This window comes from Ranitomeya imitator, chromosome 2 (assembly GCF_032444005.1).
Source record: "Ranitomeya imitator isolate aRanImi1 chromosome 2, aRanImi1.pri, whole genome shotgun sequence".
In the NCBI taxonomy this organism is placed as follows: Eukaryota; Metazoa; Chordata; class Amphibia; order Anura; family Dendrobatidae; genus Ranitomeya; species Ranitomeya imitator.
The window spans coordinates 204465718-204481894 of record NC_091283.1 but is presented as its reverse complement, the minus strand read 5'-3'; the positions used below and the strand labels follow the sequence as shown (position 1 = coordinate 204481894).

Genomic DNA, 16177 nt, shown 5'->3' with positions numbered 1-16177 from the left:
AAAGTGCTCTACTGTGCCGGCAAGAGAAACCGCCACCCTGAGAAAGCGCTGATGATTTACATGTATCGGGACATGGTAATAGGCGTATTTCAGATCTAAGACAACCATGAAGCAATTGTGAAAAAGAAGCTTTATTGCCGTTTTCACAGATTCCATTTTAAAGGATGGGACCAGCAAGAATTCATTCAGGCCTTTCAGATTGATGATGGTACGATATGACCCATCTGGCTTCTTTACCAGGAATAAAGGGGAATAAAACCCCGTACCTTGTTCTTCCGTGGGTACTTTAATAAGAACCCCCTTTTGTTGGAGATCTTGAACCTCTGACTCCAATGCCAACTGTTCTGCAGGAGAAGAACGGATAGGAGTTAATTTAAATTTGTCCTGAGGGATATGATGGAACTGGAACTTTAACCCCTCTTTAATGATACTGAGTATCCATGGACTATTGGTGATCTTTAACCAGGCCGGATAGTAGGCTAAAAGCCTACCGCCCACCTGGACCGCCAGTCATTGAGGTTTTTTAGAGTCTCTAGATGAGTTAAACATATAACCTCTACCTCTTCTTCTGTAAGAGTTATATCTGGTCGATTCTCTATTTGAATCTCTGTCCGATCTTCGGCGATACGGCCCTCCTCTGTTGTAATCCCGCCTATAGAAGGGTCTTGTCAAAAGAGGGAATCGTTTTTTGCTGTCACCCGCCTTTTCTAGAAGTTCATCTAGTACTGGGCCAAACAAATGAACACCCTCACAGGGGATGCCACATAGCTTCGATCTGGCCTGTAAGTCTCCTGGCCAGCATTTTATCCAAAGAGCTCTACGGGCTGCATTAGACAAGGCTGAGGACCTTGCGGCCAGCCTAACGGAATCTGCTGACGCATCCGAAAGGAAGGCTGCTGCATCCTGAATCATGGACATAGACGATAGGATCTCGTTCCTAGAAACTTTATCCTTACTCCATACCGGAAAAGGTGGACAGGTACACGCTGAGGCCTCAGTGCAACGTTTAAATCCATCCCCCTGGGTACCACCCCCGGATGGGGGTCAGCAGGGAAATCCCTCGGTGTACCGCTGATTGGTACTGCACCGCTAGGGTCCGACCGCTAGCCGCCTGAGAGCGCCGGACACCCCGAGGCCAAAATCCCACCCCCAACGCTGGGCGCCGCCATTAGCCGGAACAAGGCGCCACCGCGCATGCGCGGCCGCGTCATCGCCCCGCGCCGCTCGCCGCGTCATCCGGACACGCCTCTTCCGGACGCAGCTGCGGCACTGAGAGCAGACGCACCGAACAAGGACGGCAGCACTCCCCAGCCATCGCAGACCCCAGCGCCAGCGGCGGACAGACCCCGGAGGCTCCAGCAGATGCGGCACCATGGGGACCTTACGTACCAGGTATAAAGCGGCACCTTTAGAAGCCAACCCCTCTGCCTAGGGCTGCTTCCTACTGCTGTCACCTACACAGACAGTCCCCCTGCCGTGTGGTGCTTCCATCTTCCTGACCAGGCCGAGGTAGGGGACCCCCGCTACCTGCATCGGCCTGTCAGGAGTGGGATAACTTCTTTTCTTCGACCCTCTTCTCAGGGCCTGTCTGAAGAGGTTCCACTGTCAGGGACAGGAAACCAACTGGCGGGGGAGTGAGGTGCCGCCCTTTTTATGTCTGAGGTTTCCTGTCCCTGAAGGGCGGATCCCCTCTCTCGTTGTGCCGTCATGGCGACTGAATAAAAATAGGATAAGTTGAAAGAGAGCGCGGGGGAGAGCACAAGCCAGCACGGGGGAGAGAGCGCAAGCCAGCAGGTCATCAAGAGCTCATACACTGAGAAAAATTGCAGCATAAGGGTGAATAGGAAAAGGATGGCTTTCTTCAGGCGGGGCCGTGGGGGCAGCCTGAACCATATTCAGCATCTACATAAATGGACTAGCTGCAGTTCTGGAAGCCTTCTCCGCCCCAGGCCTCATTCTGCACGACCAAGAAGTGAAGTTCTTGCTGTATGCAGATGACCTCCTCCTACTATCCCCAACGAGGGAGGCCCACAAGATAGCCTGGCAGTGCTGGAAACATTCAGAGCAACATGGGTGCTGCCAAACCAGAAGCCTAAAGCAAGCAGCAAAGGCCCAGAAAAGAAAAGCGTGAAGAACCTACTATGCCATCAGAAAACAACTGTACCACCTCAAACCACTAGTGAGAGTCTGGCTTAAGATATTTGAGTGTCAAATTGCGCCACCAATATCCCATACCCATAAACCCGATCCCCTCCCCTGTCACACTTATTTTTTTCTTGCTTTGGCAACAAAAATTGCATTTTGGACCTGCTAATAAAGTCTTTTTGAGGGAGAGGAAGAACACAGTTCTAAAAGGAACGTTTGGTTGTGGCTATCAATATTACAGGGACTTTACATACAGTGGCATGGGAAACTTTGGGAACCCCTCGTCAAAATGACTGTTATTGTGAACAGTTAAGAAAGTTGAAATGATCTCTAAAAAGGCCTAAAGTTAAAGATGACACATTTTGGCTATGTGCACACGTCAGGATTCTTTGCAGAAATTTCCTGAACAAAAACTGACTTTTTCTGCAGGAAATCCGCATGCGTTTTTTCGCGTTTTTTTTAATCGGAGCTTCCCAATGCATTAAATAGCAGGAAGTCTGCGAAAAATCTGCAAAATTAATGAAGAACATGCTGCATTTTTTACCGCAATGCGTTTTTTTTGCAGAAAAAAACGCAACATGTCCACAAAAATTGCGGATTGCATTCTATTAATAGAATGCTTAATGGATGCGTTTTTTCGCGGTTTATAAAACGAAAAAACGCGAAAATTCCGGAATGTGTGCACACAGCCTTTCTTTGTATTTTAAATATTGTCATTTTTACATTTTATAAAATTACAAAAAAGGAAAACTGGCAGATGCAAAAGTCTGGGCAACCTTGGAGATCTGTGTGCTCAAATAAGGTTTGAAACATTGGTAAAAAGTTAATTAGCCTGTTAGGGTTATGGCTTGTTCACCATCATCGTTTGGGAAGGCCACGTGATGCTAGTTTCCCAACTTTATAAAAATCCGGCCTCCTTTACCAAAAAAAAAAAAAAAAAAACAGCAGCCATGCGTTCTTCTAAGCAGCTGCCTAGCACTCTGAAAATGAAATTGGTGGAGGCCCACAAACCAGGAGAAGGCAATGGGAAGATAGCAAAGCGTTTTCAAGTTGCCCTTTCCTCAGTTCGAAATGTAATTATGAAACGGCAATTAACAGGAACAGTGGAGGTCCAAGCAAAATTTCAGTGAGCTGCTCGTAGGATTACTAGAGAAGCAAATCAGAACCCCCGCTTGAGTGCAAAAGACCTTCAGAAAGATTTAGCAGACTATGGAGTTGTAATACATTGTTCTACTGTTCCGAGACACTTGCACAAATGGAAGAGCCTTCATGGAAGAGTCATCAGTAGAAAACCTCTCCTGCATCCTCATCATAAAACTCAGCATCATAAGTATGCAAAAGAATATCTTAACAAGACTGATGCATTTTGGAAACAGGATCAAAACATTGTATTTATCCCAAAATGGTATCAAGAAAAACATCAGCAATCTTGCCTTGTGCAGGCATGTACTACGGAGGACAGAGAATGAACTTCAATCCAATATTGCAGCCAGCGGGTAAGGAAAGGGTGAATCAAACACCCGAAAACCCCGCCTCTATGGCTGAAAATTGTTCCCTCCAAATTCAGGTGACAGAGTCCCTTTAACCTGGAGAATCACAATGGCAGGTCAGTTTTCGCATTTAGTACATATAGTACAAAAAATAAAAATGTGGAATAGCATTTTTTCAATTTCACAGCACTTAAATTTTTCTCACTTTTTCCAGGACCCGATATGGTAAAAGCAATGGTGTCGTTCAAAAGTAAAACTCGTCATGCATAAAACAAACCCTCACATGGCCATTTTGCTGGAAGAATAAAGTTATGGCTCTGGGAAGAAGGAGAGCACAAAAAAGACCCAGAAATACCCCTGGTATTTAAGGGGTTAAAAATAGAACGCTGTCCACAATGATCAAAAGGTATGAGTGGAGGAAAAAGGGCACAGAATTTCATGAATAGAACATCTTGCAAACCATTAAGCATGGGGGTGGATCAATCAGGCTTTGGGTGCAAGATGAAGGTTTTACAATGGCCCTCACAGTCCCTTGATCTGAATGAACATCATTGAAAATCTGTGGCTAGACCTCAAAATAGCAGAGGATGCAAGACGACCCAGGAATCTCACAGAATTGGAGGAATTCTCCAAGATAGAACGGATGAAAATCCCTCAAAGATTTGAAAGACTCTTAGTTGACTACAAAAAGTGTTTAGAAGCTGGGATACTTGCAAAAAGGGGGCACTACTAAGTACTACACATGGAAAGAGCCCAAACTTTTGCACTGGCCCATTTTCCTTTATGGTAAACATACTATCCAAGCCCATTTTTCTCAAACGAGAAACAGGCAATACTCCATATAATATAGAACCATACAGCTCACATAACAATTAAGCCACATGTAGATCAAGACTGCTAAACACTTGTAAATAAAGGTCAAAATATTTTATTTGAACAAATATAGATTTCAGACATAAAAAAGACTAGTATAAAAAAGGGGAGTCCTCAAACCATAAAACACACTTGGGGAGAACAGCTACAGCAATGATACATCATAGAAAGTTATCTACACTCTGTCTTGTTATTGGAAACATATCCCTTACATATGTAGAAAATAAATAATTTTAGTCTCTGATTAATTAGCATTATACAGGCATTTTACTTTACAAGTGTTTAGCACTACATGTGGCTTAATTGTCACGTGATGGTATGGTTCCATTTTTCTTTATGTAGTTTTTTTAAAGATAAAAAAAAATAAAAAAATTAATTAAAATCATAAGAAAATGTGTCATCTTTAACTTTAGGCCTTTTAGAGATCACTTAATCTTCAACTTGCTTAACTCTTCACAATAACTGATTTTGACCAGGGGTGCTTAAGCTCATACATGCCACTGTACTGTAGATGACGTTAGTTTGGGGTCTAAAAACCTGCAGGTTTCCTTTAATAGATCATCCTGTGCTCATAGACTGTCATTGCTCTCGGCAGCACATCTAATGCTTAGACAGTACAATGTGCTGTTGAAAACGATGATTACAATTCATTTCACACAATGAACGAGCATTTTGCTAATTCACTGCAAAATCAGCAGCCTTTTTACACTGCCCAGTTTCCGAGATATTATCCGGTTCACGATAATTGGCCAATGTAAAAACTTCCCGAGTCATTCCCTAGCAGCCTCCTCTTTGACATCCATGGATGCCGTTGTTGTAGTTATACAGCTCCTTCACCGAGTGACCTGGAAATTAATTTTTTGTTAGTAGGGTACAGGGCGATGAGCAGAAGTGCCGGTCACACTCACCCTATGAACGTATACTGAGGTGGGGCCTGTTTCGAGCGGCTCAGGATGCGGATGTCACAGATTGCAGCTTCCGTCGAGTCTCTTGGGATAAACTTGATACACAGTCGTTTTTTCCGAAAGGCAACCTCCTCTGTAGTGGAAAAAAAGTCATCAACAGCTAAGTTTGATAACATCAAAACTGAAGCTTCCACAGGTTCTTCATTAGTTGTATATGATGGACTTTAAAGGACTTGGAAAACGCTTTATACAAGACTAGACCCAAATTAAGGACACTGAATGAACACATTAAGATTGGCTTTTCAGTCTATGTCAAAGGGGTTGTTCAGGACCTAACAACTGATTATCCTAAAGATAGGCAATAAAGTAGTGGAAATCTGGTTCACAGCATAGTTCAGATGAAAATCCGAGAAACTTTTATTATTACGTATTGACAACATTTCTTATAATCAACGACATGTGGTTGATCTGTCGGGTCGTTGATGATTGTAAAATTTTTTTACCAATATGGAATAATAGTTTCTTGAGTTTTAATCTAAATAATGCCGTGAGCCGGAATACTACTCCTTTGCTGGACTTCGACACAGCAGGTTTATGCTGCATCCTGGGCTCAAGTTACATAGAGGAAAAGACAAGCTACTACGTTGAGAGGGTGTTTGCCTTTGAATTGCTATCTTAAGGGTACATCATTAATGTGAGATCTGGCAGGGTCCGGCACTGAACACCACTATTGATGAGCTGAAGACTGCCAAGTCAGCAGCGCTGTGCATTTCTTAATGGCCACTGCAGGGTAATCGCCCACACTACTGCACCGATATCGTCATATTGATGACCAATCCTACTTTCTGGCCATTCATTTTTAGGTCACGGCCAACCCCAACCAGATAAAGTGAAGTTCTTGTCATTTACACCCAAGCAATGTAGGGGCTGTTATGTTCAGCTTAGTTTTGGCTGCAGCCTGAGCAGTTTTCAGCTATTGGTGGTGCTGCTGGCTGTCAGACCCCCCCACTAATCTCATATTGATGACCTTTATACAGGATAAGACGTAAATCGAGAACCACAGCTCAGCAGGGATTGCCAAAAGTTGGATCTCCAATCAGATTTTTATGGCCTTTTCCTAGGAAAACCTGGGTTAAAAGCATGACATATTCACATTCATTCAAAATCTGAAAATGCATCAGAAGATGTTCTAGTTGGTCTTCAATGGACATCACAATCTAATAAAAGGGGTATTTCCATGTCACAGCATTGAAAAATCATGCAGTTATCATTGGCGATGGTCTGATCTCCAAAACCCTTTGCAATCCCAAGAATGAAGAGTTCATAGAGTTGATTTAGAACTCCGTCCTCCTTCACCGTCACTCTGAAAGTAAACTGCATCATAGCCTCATTCAGTGGTTCCCTGCAGAGCCAACAGGGGTCTCGGAAGTTGTAATAAGGGTCTCGGAAGAGCAACCCCTACCAGTCATTAAGTGATGGCACATTTTAGAAAAGATAAGAGGAGAATAAAGCTTCATACATTGACAAGTACTTACGTGTATCAACCGTCTCTTGGATGGGTATGAAGCCCACAGGTAATGTGTCCTTTATATCGATCAGTTTCATATCTACCAAGACATTCCCTAAATGGCTCTGAAGAAGAACAAGAACAAGGTGAGGAGATGACAACAAATGACAGCAAACCAAGCCACTGATAGATGTTCCGACTTACGTTTTCTCTTGAGAAAGCTCTGGTGAAGCAGAGATATCTTGTCACCTTGGACTTAAATAAACCATCCTTCCAAAGGTCTGCATCCAGTCCGTCTGTCGTCTGTGAAACCTGTGATGCGAGACATGGACAAGCAGATAATTAGTTCTGAGCTGGCTATATAATCGCTTTTTATTTTTACTGCAAAATCAAATATAGCTTACCTTTCCCAAAATAAAATAAAGAATAAAAAAAATATAGTTAAACAACAAAAACAGATCAAGAAAATCTGATTGGCAGCAAATTTGGGATGACTTCCTAACCGATGTATCTAATTTTGTGTTTGGTGAATTCTTGACACGATTGATGAAGGCCAACAATAAGTGATTGTTTTAATATGAAAGTGAACAGGTCAGTGTTCCAAAACTCTATTTACCTACAGATATAGGGTTATTCTTAGGGTAAAATGGTGACTTACTAGAGCAGCAGCTACAGGGTGAAAATTAAAGTTGGATTCTACCTGCAGCCGCCCATTTAAAAGGAATATGTGAGTAGGAATAATCCTTTTAAGTCGTCTGCATGGGCTTGTCAGTCATAGTAACAAAACGATCCCTTGATATCTGCAATCCGATCTCTTATTCCGGAGAAATCCACATTTTTCTTAATATGTAAATTAGCTTTTAACATCTATGGGCTGGACATCGATCTCCCTGGGAATCTGCCTCCAGGGCTTATTTTATATGAAAGGGGTCTTTACCAGTGTGAGGTATGCAGATCAGAAGTGTTAGACTGTCAGTCATTAAATTTCTCACACTAATGCCCCCTTTATTTTAAATATCACGGACATCTGTGTCCCACCCATAGATTATAACAGCTCATTAACATATTAAAAAAAGTGGATTTTTCTAAAATAAAACATCGGATCACAGAGATCAATGTATAATTTTATTCAATTTTCTATAACCTACATGTTGTAAGGTGGCTTCCGGACACATAGTTGATGGGAGGTATGCATCACGGAGGTGGTTGTCCTCTTTGTGCACTAAACCAATACTTCAAGTTTACATCATAGTACCAAGAGGCTGGTTTTGTGCATCTGGGCCAGGTTTACGGGCAGCGTAAGAGATGGGCGGCGGTCTGGCTGCCCAAATACCGTACCCACACACCAACCAGGGATTCAAGCTTCAAACCAGGGATTCAAGCTTCAGGAGGCTAATTTGCATATTCCAGGTGCCTTCTGGGAGAAGCGAAGTCTCCCTAAGCTAGAAGATCGTTGGGTACAGCCGGGACCAGCTGCTTCGAAAGCATCACCAAACCAGGGATTCAAGCTTCAGGAGGCTAATTTGCATATTCCAGGTGCCTTCTGGGAGAAGCGAAGTCTCCCTAAGCTAGAAGATCGTTGGGTACAGCCGGGACCAGCTGCTTCGAAAGCATCACCAATTTTTGCCTGTAGGACATTATTGCAAGAGAGCTTGGCTGAGTAGATTACACAAGAAGGAAAACACACAGCAAGTCAGCAGGATCTAGGAGCAACATGGCAGATGTGACAACCTACATGGTGAGCTGCAGCATGTGCTACATGTTCACAGATCGACCAGAAGAAGAATCCAATTTCACCTGTCAGAAGTGTAGACTAGTGGCCCTTTTAGAAGAAAAGGTGCGGGGTCTGGAAGAAAGAATAGCAACTTTGAAACTCATCAAAGAGAATGAAGACTTTCTAGACAGAACAGAAGCATCTCTACTGGTCACAGAAGGTGAAAAAAGTGTCAGAGAACCTCCAAAAGCAGATGAGTGGAAGCATGTGACCAAAAGAAGCAAGAAGACCATGGAGAAATCACCAACCACACAACTGAAGAACCGATATCAAATCTTTGTAGAGGATGAAGATGGCACACCTAAGAATGAAGCAATACCAGCAAGCAAAAAAGAAAAGGGCACACAGCAACAAGTGACAGCAAAAAGTACAGCCAAGAAGCAACGAAGAGTGGTGGTGGTGGTGGGAGACTCACTACTGAGAGGCACCGAAGCAGCCATCTGCAGACCGGACATAACTGCAAGAGAAGTATGCTGCCTTCCAGGTGCGATGATCAAGGATGTGACCGATAGGATACCAAAGCTCTTCAGCTCCAAGGACGTCCACCCATTTCTTCTGATACATGTTGGCACCAATGACACGGCAAGGAAGGACCTACCGACAATCTGCAAGGACTTTGAAGAGTTGGGGAAGAAAGTAAAGGAACTGGATGCACAGGTAGTTTTTTCTTCTATCCTTCCAGTAGACGGGCATGGCACCAGGAGATGGAACAGGATCCTTGATGCAAACAACTGGCTAAGACGATGGTGCAGACAACAAGGATTTGGATTCCTGGACCACGGTGTGAATTACTGGTATGATGGACTCCTCGCCAGAGACGGACTACACCTCAACAAACCTGGGAAACACACATTCGCCAGAAGACTCGCTACACTCATCAGGAGGGCGTTAAACTAGAAGAAGAGGGGACGGGAAGAAAAACATCAGACTCGAACAAAGACGACCCAGGAAAACATACTCAGAAGGGAGGTAAGAACATTTCTAAAACAATCCACAGTGAGGAGATTGGAACAAAACAAAATCCTCTAAACTGCATGCTCGCAAACGCCAGAAGCCTGACAAACAAGATGGAAGAACTAGAAGCAGAAATATCTACAGGTAACTTTGACATAGTGGGAATAACCGAGACATGGTTAGATGAAAGCTATGACTGGGCAGTTAACTTACAGGGTTACAGTCTGTTTAGAAAGGATCGTAAAAATCGGAGAGGAGGAGGGGTTTGTCTCTATGTAAAGTCTTGTCTAAAGTCCACTTTAAGGGAGGATATTAGCGAAGGGAATGAGGATGTCGAGTCCATATGGGTTGAAATTCATGGAGGGAAAAATGGTAACAAAATTCTCATTGGGGTCTGTTACAAACCCCCAAATATAACAGAAAGCATGGAAAGTCTACTTCTAAAGCAGATAGATGAAGCTGCAACCCATAATGAGGTCCTGGTTATGGGGGACTTTAACTACCCGGATATTAACTGGGAAACAGAAACCTGTGAAACCCATAAAGGCAACAGGTTTCTGCTAATAACCAAGAAAAATTATCTTTCACAATTGGTGCAGAATCCAACCAGAGGAGCAGCACTTTTAGACCTAATACTATCTAATAGACCTGACAGAATAACAAATCTGCAGGTGGTTGGGCATTTAGGAAATAGCGACCACAATATTGTGCAGTTTCACCTGTCTTTCACTAGGGGGACTTGTCAGGGAGTCACAAAAACATTGAACTTTAGGAAGGCAAAGTTTGAACAGCTTAGAGATGCCCTTAATCTGGTAGACTGGGACAATATCCTCAGAAATGAGAATACAGATAATAAATGGGAAATGTTTAAGAACATCCTAAATAGGCAGTGTAAGCGGTTTATACCTTGTGGGAATAAAAGGACTAGAAATAGGAAAAACCCAATGTGGCTAAACAAAGAAGTAAGACAGGCAATTAACAGTAAAAAGAAAGCATTTGCACTACTAAAGCAGGATGGCACCATTGAAGCTCTAAAAAACTATAGGGAGAAAAATACTTTATCTAAAAAACTAATTAAAGCTGCCAAAAAGGAAACAGAGAAGCACATTGCTAAGGAGAGTAAAACTAATCCCAAACTGTTCTTCAACTATATCAATAGTAAAAGAATAAAAACTGAAAATGTAGGCCCCTTAAAAAATAGTGAGGAAAGAATGGTTGTAGATGACGAGGAAAAAGCTAACATATTAAACACCTTCTTCTCCACGGTATTCACGGTGGAAAATGAAATGCTAGGTGAAATCCCAAGAAACAATGAAAACCCTATATTAAGGGTCACCAATCTAACCCAAGAAGAGGTGCGAAACCGGCTAAATAAGATTAAAATAGATAAATCTCCGGGTCCGGATGGCATACACCCACGAGTACTAAGAGAACTAAGTAATGTAATAGATAAACCATTATTTCTTATTTTTAGTGACTCTATAGCGACAGGGTCTGTTCCGCAGGACTGGCGCATAGCAAATGTGGTGCCAATATTCAAAAAGGGCTCTAAAAGTGAACCTGGAAATTATAGGCCAGTAAGTCTAACCTCTATTGTTGGTAAAATATTTGAAGGGTTTCTGAGGGATGTTATTCTGGATTATCTCAATGAGAATAACTGTTTAACTCCATATCAGCATGGGTTTATGAGAAATCGCTCCTGTCAAACCAATCTAATCAGTTTTTATGAAGAGGTAAGCTATAGACTGGACCACGGTGAGTCATTGGACGTGGTATATCTCGATTTTTCCAAAGCGTTTGATACCGTGCCGCACAAGAGGTTGGTACACAAAATGAGAATGCTTGGTCTGGGGGAAAATGTGTGTAAATGGGTTAGTAACTGGCTTAGTGATAGAAAGCAGAGGGTGGTTATAAATGGTATAGTCTCTAACTGGGTCGCTGTGACCAGTGGGGTACCGCAGGGGTCAGTATTGGGACCTGTTCTCTTCAACATATTCATTAATGATCTGGTAGAAGGTTTACACAGTAAAATATCGATATTTGCAGATGATACAAAACTATGTAAAGCAGTTAATACAAGAGAAGATAGTATTCTGCTACAGATGGATCTGGATAAGTTGGAAACTTGGGCTGAAAGGTGGCAGATGAGGTTTAACAATGATAAATGTAAGGTTATACACATGGGAAGAGGGAATCAATATCACCATTACACACTGAACGGGAAACCACTGGGTAAATCTGACAGGGAGAAGGACTTGGGGATCCTAGTTAATGATAAACTTACCTGGAGCAGCCAGTGCCAGGCAGCAGCTGCCAAGGCAAACAGGATCATGGGGTGCATTAAAAGAGGTCTGGATACACATGATGAGAGCATTATACTGCCTCTGTACAAATCCCTAGTTAGACCGCACATGGAGTACTGTGTCCAGTTTTGGGCACCGGTGCTCAGGAAGGATATAATGGAACTAGAGAGAGTACAAAGGAGGGCAACAAAATTAATAAAGGGGATGGGAGAACTACAATACCCAGATAGATTAGCGAAATTAGGATTATTTAGTCTAGAAAAAAGACGACTGAGGGGCGATCTAATAACCATGTATAAGTATATAAGGGGACAATACAAATATCTCGCTGAGGATCTGTTTATACCAAGGAAGGTGACGGGCACAAGGGGGCATTCTTTGCGTCTGGAGGAGAGAAGGTTTTTCCACCAACATAGAAGAGGATTCTTTACTGTTAGGGCAGTGAGAATCTGGAATTGCTTGCCTGAGGAGGTGGTGATGGCGAACTCAGTCGAGGGGTTCAAGAGAGGCCTGGATGTCTTCCTGGAGCAGAACAATATTGTATCATACAATTATTAGGTTCTGTAGAAGGACGTAGATCTGGGTATTTATTATGATGGAATATAGGCTGAACTGGATGGACAAATGTCTTTTTTCGGCCTTACTAACTATGTTACTATGTTACTATGTTACAATGCATGTGGTTCACAAGGTAAAATCGAGTCTATTTGTTTCACACATGGTCTGAGTATATTGAGGTAAGAGGACATTCTGTGTGATATCTCCAGACCGAGCCAATATACTGGATGCAATCCAGCCTGTGTGTCCTGGACTGTCTCTAAAGTAACTTTATTAGAACAGTTTACTTTGTTTTGTTGCACTGAAAGGCTGTTTATTTTCCTTTACTTGTGGCTGGTCTATGAAGCCCCAATAAACCAGCCTGGACATTTAAATGAAAACAGTTTCTGTGTTACCTCACAATGCATCCAAGTAGGTAGCATTGCCACAATGTCCATGTTGACAGATTCCCTTTAAGTGACCACTAAACCTTATCCTGTAAATATATTGTCTAGAGTTTTGGGTGGTAAAATTCTAGTGAAAACAAGGAGCAAGAATCAGTTTGGAGAGATTTTATCAAGAAGTTCTTATTGTGAATTTAAGGGAATCTGTCATCAGGTTATTGCCATGTTATCTGAGAACAGCCCGATAAAGAGGCAGATACCCCTTTTTCTAGCAATGTTTATATTACTGGGCTGCTTGCTGTAGTTTATTCTGAGCAGATCTACTAGTTTTATGAATGCTAAGATCTGTGTAACTCTGCCCATGCCATTGGGTGGAAGCTTTCTGCCTTTGCAGTGAGTTCACAGAAAGTTGCCAATTAGCCTTGGGGGCATGGCTGCACAACAAGGCAGTAAATTTAATAGTCTTCTAATGATAAAACAGTGATTTTATAAAATCTACAACAAGTAGCCCAGCAATTGACACATCACTGGAATCCGGGTCTCTGCCTCTACATCATGCTGCCCTCAAACTTGATTTCAAAGAACTGGCGACAGATTCATAATATTTGCATATTTTGCATATTTAGCATGCAATGTGACAATGCAGCGAGTAAAGTTTGATATCGGCTGTTTGCAGTTAGCGCAAAATGGCCGTCGTTTCCAGAAGTCCTCCACTATCCTCCCGCCGAAATGGTTGTTCTAGGATTAAATGAAGGAAACTTAACGGGAGGGTGAGTGCAACCTATTTTTCTACTTAGAAAAGGCATACGTGATTGCAATTTCCAGAGTATGCACCTGTAATCCAAAATTTGGCCGAGGCTTGCGGGCAGGCAGATAAAGTTTGACACAGCTGCATCCATCCAGGGACTTGGTGCCAGTAATTCCCCTTTGTCCACGTTTCAAAGAGGAGCCAAGGGTCCAGCCTGCTGAATTTCTACCACCGATCCTTCAGTTCTCTCTGGAGAGAAGTCTGGCTCATAGAGAACAGGCATTCCTGGGTATGGGCTAGTCCGGGGAGAGGTTTGGCAAAGAGCTATCTAATGTCTATGAGGGCTCTGCTGTTCTGCTGTCATATAGTGATACCCCTAAATAGAACACATACAGAATGATAATGTGGAAGTAAAAGAAAAAAAATTGATATAAGCTGCTCAAGTTTATTAGATAAATGTTCAGTAAATCCATTGATTTCTGGAATCGGCTAGTGGTCTAATTTACTGAGGACCTCCAGTCTGTCGGAATCCAGAAGACTGGGTTTTAACTTGCCTGGTCTTTTGTTATTATGGAAGATTAGACACTACCGAAGGCAGTAAACTATGGGGCACTGGGAAGGGTCCCCAATGATATGATAAAGGATGGTAGGAATAGTATTTTGGTTTGACAGATGCCAGGAGAAGGCTGACGGCACAAAGATGTAAGGACAAAACGAATATATTAGTGCCATCTGGAGAAGTTTCTCATGCTGTGGACATCCAGGTCTAAAGTAGAGAAAGCTTCACACGAAAGCTTTTGGCACGTCACAGTTGCAGGCACCTGCCACAAGAAACTAGTTGGCTGCAGTGGTCAAATGCTCACGTGCCAGAAGAGAAGAAAAGGTGGCCAGAAGGAGCAGTGAGGGATCAAAAAAGGTGAAGGGTAAGCATACGCAGTTATTTTTGCCACAATGGAACCACAAAGTTACAGAAAGGGGTTTAAACCCCAGTCGGAGATGAACACTCAAAAAGCCAAGTAGCAGTGGTATTTAAGGGATTGATTGTAAAGAGGTCAGTTTGCTTTTAAGCATGGTGTCTGGCTATTTTAGGTAGAATCCTTCCAAGGGAAGTGAACAGAGCCTGAGACTTACCCTTCATAAAGACCCTCCATAAAGAGAGAAACCACACCAATCAGCTAACAAAGTGTTAGATATCAGATGGTAATTAACAAAAGTGTTCTCTACAAGACAGTATCAGGATATGGTGACTGACAGACACTGTGGGTCAGATTTTTTCAGTTTACCCTTCTCATTCCCATCTAGTTTTAGGATATCTTTAAATAGACCCCTTCATAGCAGAGTTGTATGGCACCACTATAATTTACAAACCTCTAGAGCTGTATGAGAAAACCACAACATGAGTAAACTGGCTGGAAGACAAAATCTGGAAGAACTGTTGATCTCTGTGGTGGATTTGTAACCCACAGTCGCCAGAGCTGAACATGACGGTTTCGATGAGAAAACAGAACGCCTCAACCCAAGATATATATGCAGACAACGTACTGGAGTTTCTTTAAATTTACTATGGAGTTGTCCAAGAAATCACTCAACAACCGGGATCCAAAAAGAAAGCTTAGAGATAACCACAAAGATCTAGCTAGTAGAAGGCAGCATCCAAGGGAAAGCCAAGCGAGGCGACGAATCTGGAAATTCTGAGCCAGACCGTGGCATAAAAGTAACAATAAGATGGTTTGGCATTGCTTCCTCTCCACGAAGAAGACTGTTAACAGAGCCTTCAAGCAAGGTGGAGTGCTTAGATACTCAAGTAGTTTTGACTAAGGGAACAGAGGTGGACCTCCTGCTTCTGTAAGAAGAAAGGTGATAGGATGACAAACTCTACTGGGGAACTCTAGTGGGGAACAGTTCAGAACAGGAAGACAAGTTGGAGTTTGCACCTGAGGAGCAACCATTTCACTGGGAAAGACACCTTTGCAAGGAGTCTGAAAAGGTGACAACAGATAAAGTAATGTTAAGACATGTTATTGGCCAACAGGGGTGGCATCGACAAAAGCAGAAAACAGAATACTGAGAGTGAGAACAGATCATGTTGTCCACTATGGAAGAGATCATGAGGATCTTGCTCATAAGATCATGCAGGCTGCAAGGCCTCCTGGAAGCAGAAATGGAAAGCCAAGGATGACACTTAGCCAACCCGTGGGACATGTAAGGATCGTGACCTTTATATCAAACCTCAACAATCAATGGATTAATCCTTTGTACCTACCTTTTTCTTTAGAACATATTATACACTGTTTATTCTATGCGGTCTACATAATGCACTTTTGTTTACAGGTGCACAATAAGGGATTACGATACTCTTCTGCACCTCCGGATAAAAATGCTGGAGCTGGAATGAGTCTTTGGCCTATTCCACTAATTCTACCCATCATTGCAAAAGGACAATGAAGGAATAAGTTTGCTAAAGATGGGAGGCGTTCGGGAGGACACTAATGAACTGCGCTACCACTTTGTACCTGAGAACTGTTGGGAGGAGAAGT

The 16177-nt window shown here is 42.7% G+C and overlaps 1 protein-coding gene across 6 annotated transcripts in view; it reads right to left on the bottom strand.

Annotated features, from left to right (window-relative positions):
- MVB12B (multivesicular body subunit 12B) overlaps positions 1 to 16177 on the bottom strand; it is a 149034-nt gene that overhangs the window by 71678 nt on the left and 61179 nt on the right. For all 6 annotated transcript variants that reach the window (XM_069748511.1, XM_069748513.1, XM_069748515.1 and 3 more), the window contains 3 exons: positions 7125 to 7232; positions 6949 to 7045; positions 5417 to 5546 (listed from right to left, as the gene is read on the bottom strand). In XM_069748511.1, the coding sequence (XP_069604612.1) occupies positions 5417 to 5546; positions 6949 to 7045; positions 7125 to 7232 (335 nt within the window). The remainder of the gene's footprint in view (positions 1 to 5416; positions 5547 to 6948; positions 7046 to 7124; positions 7233 to 16177) is intronic.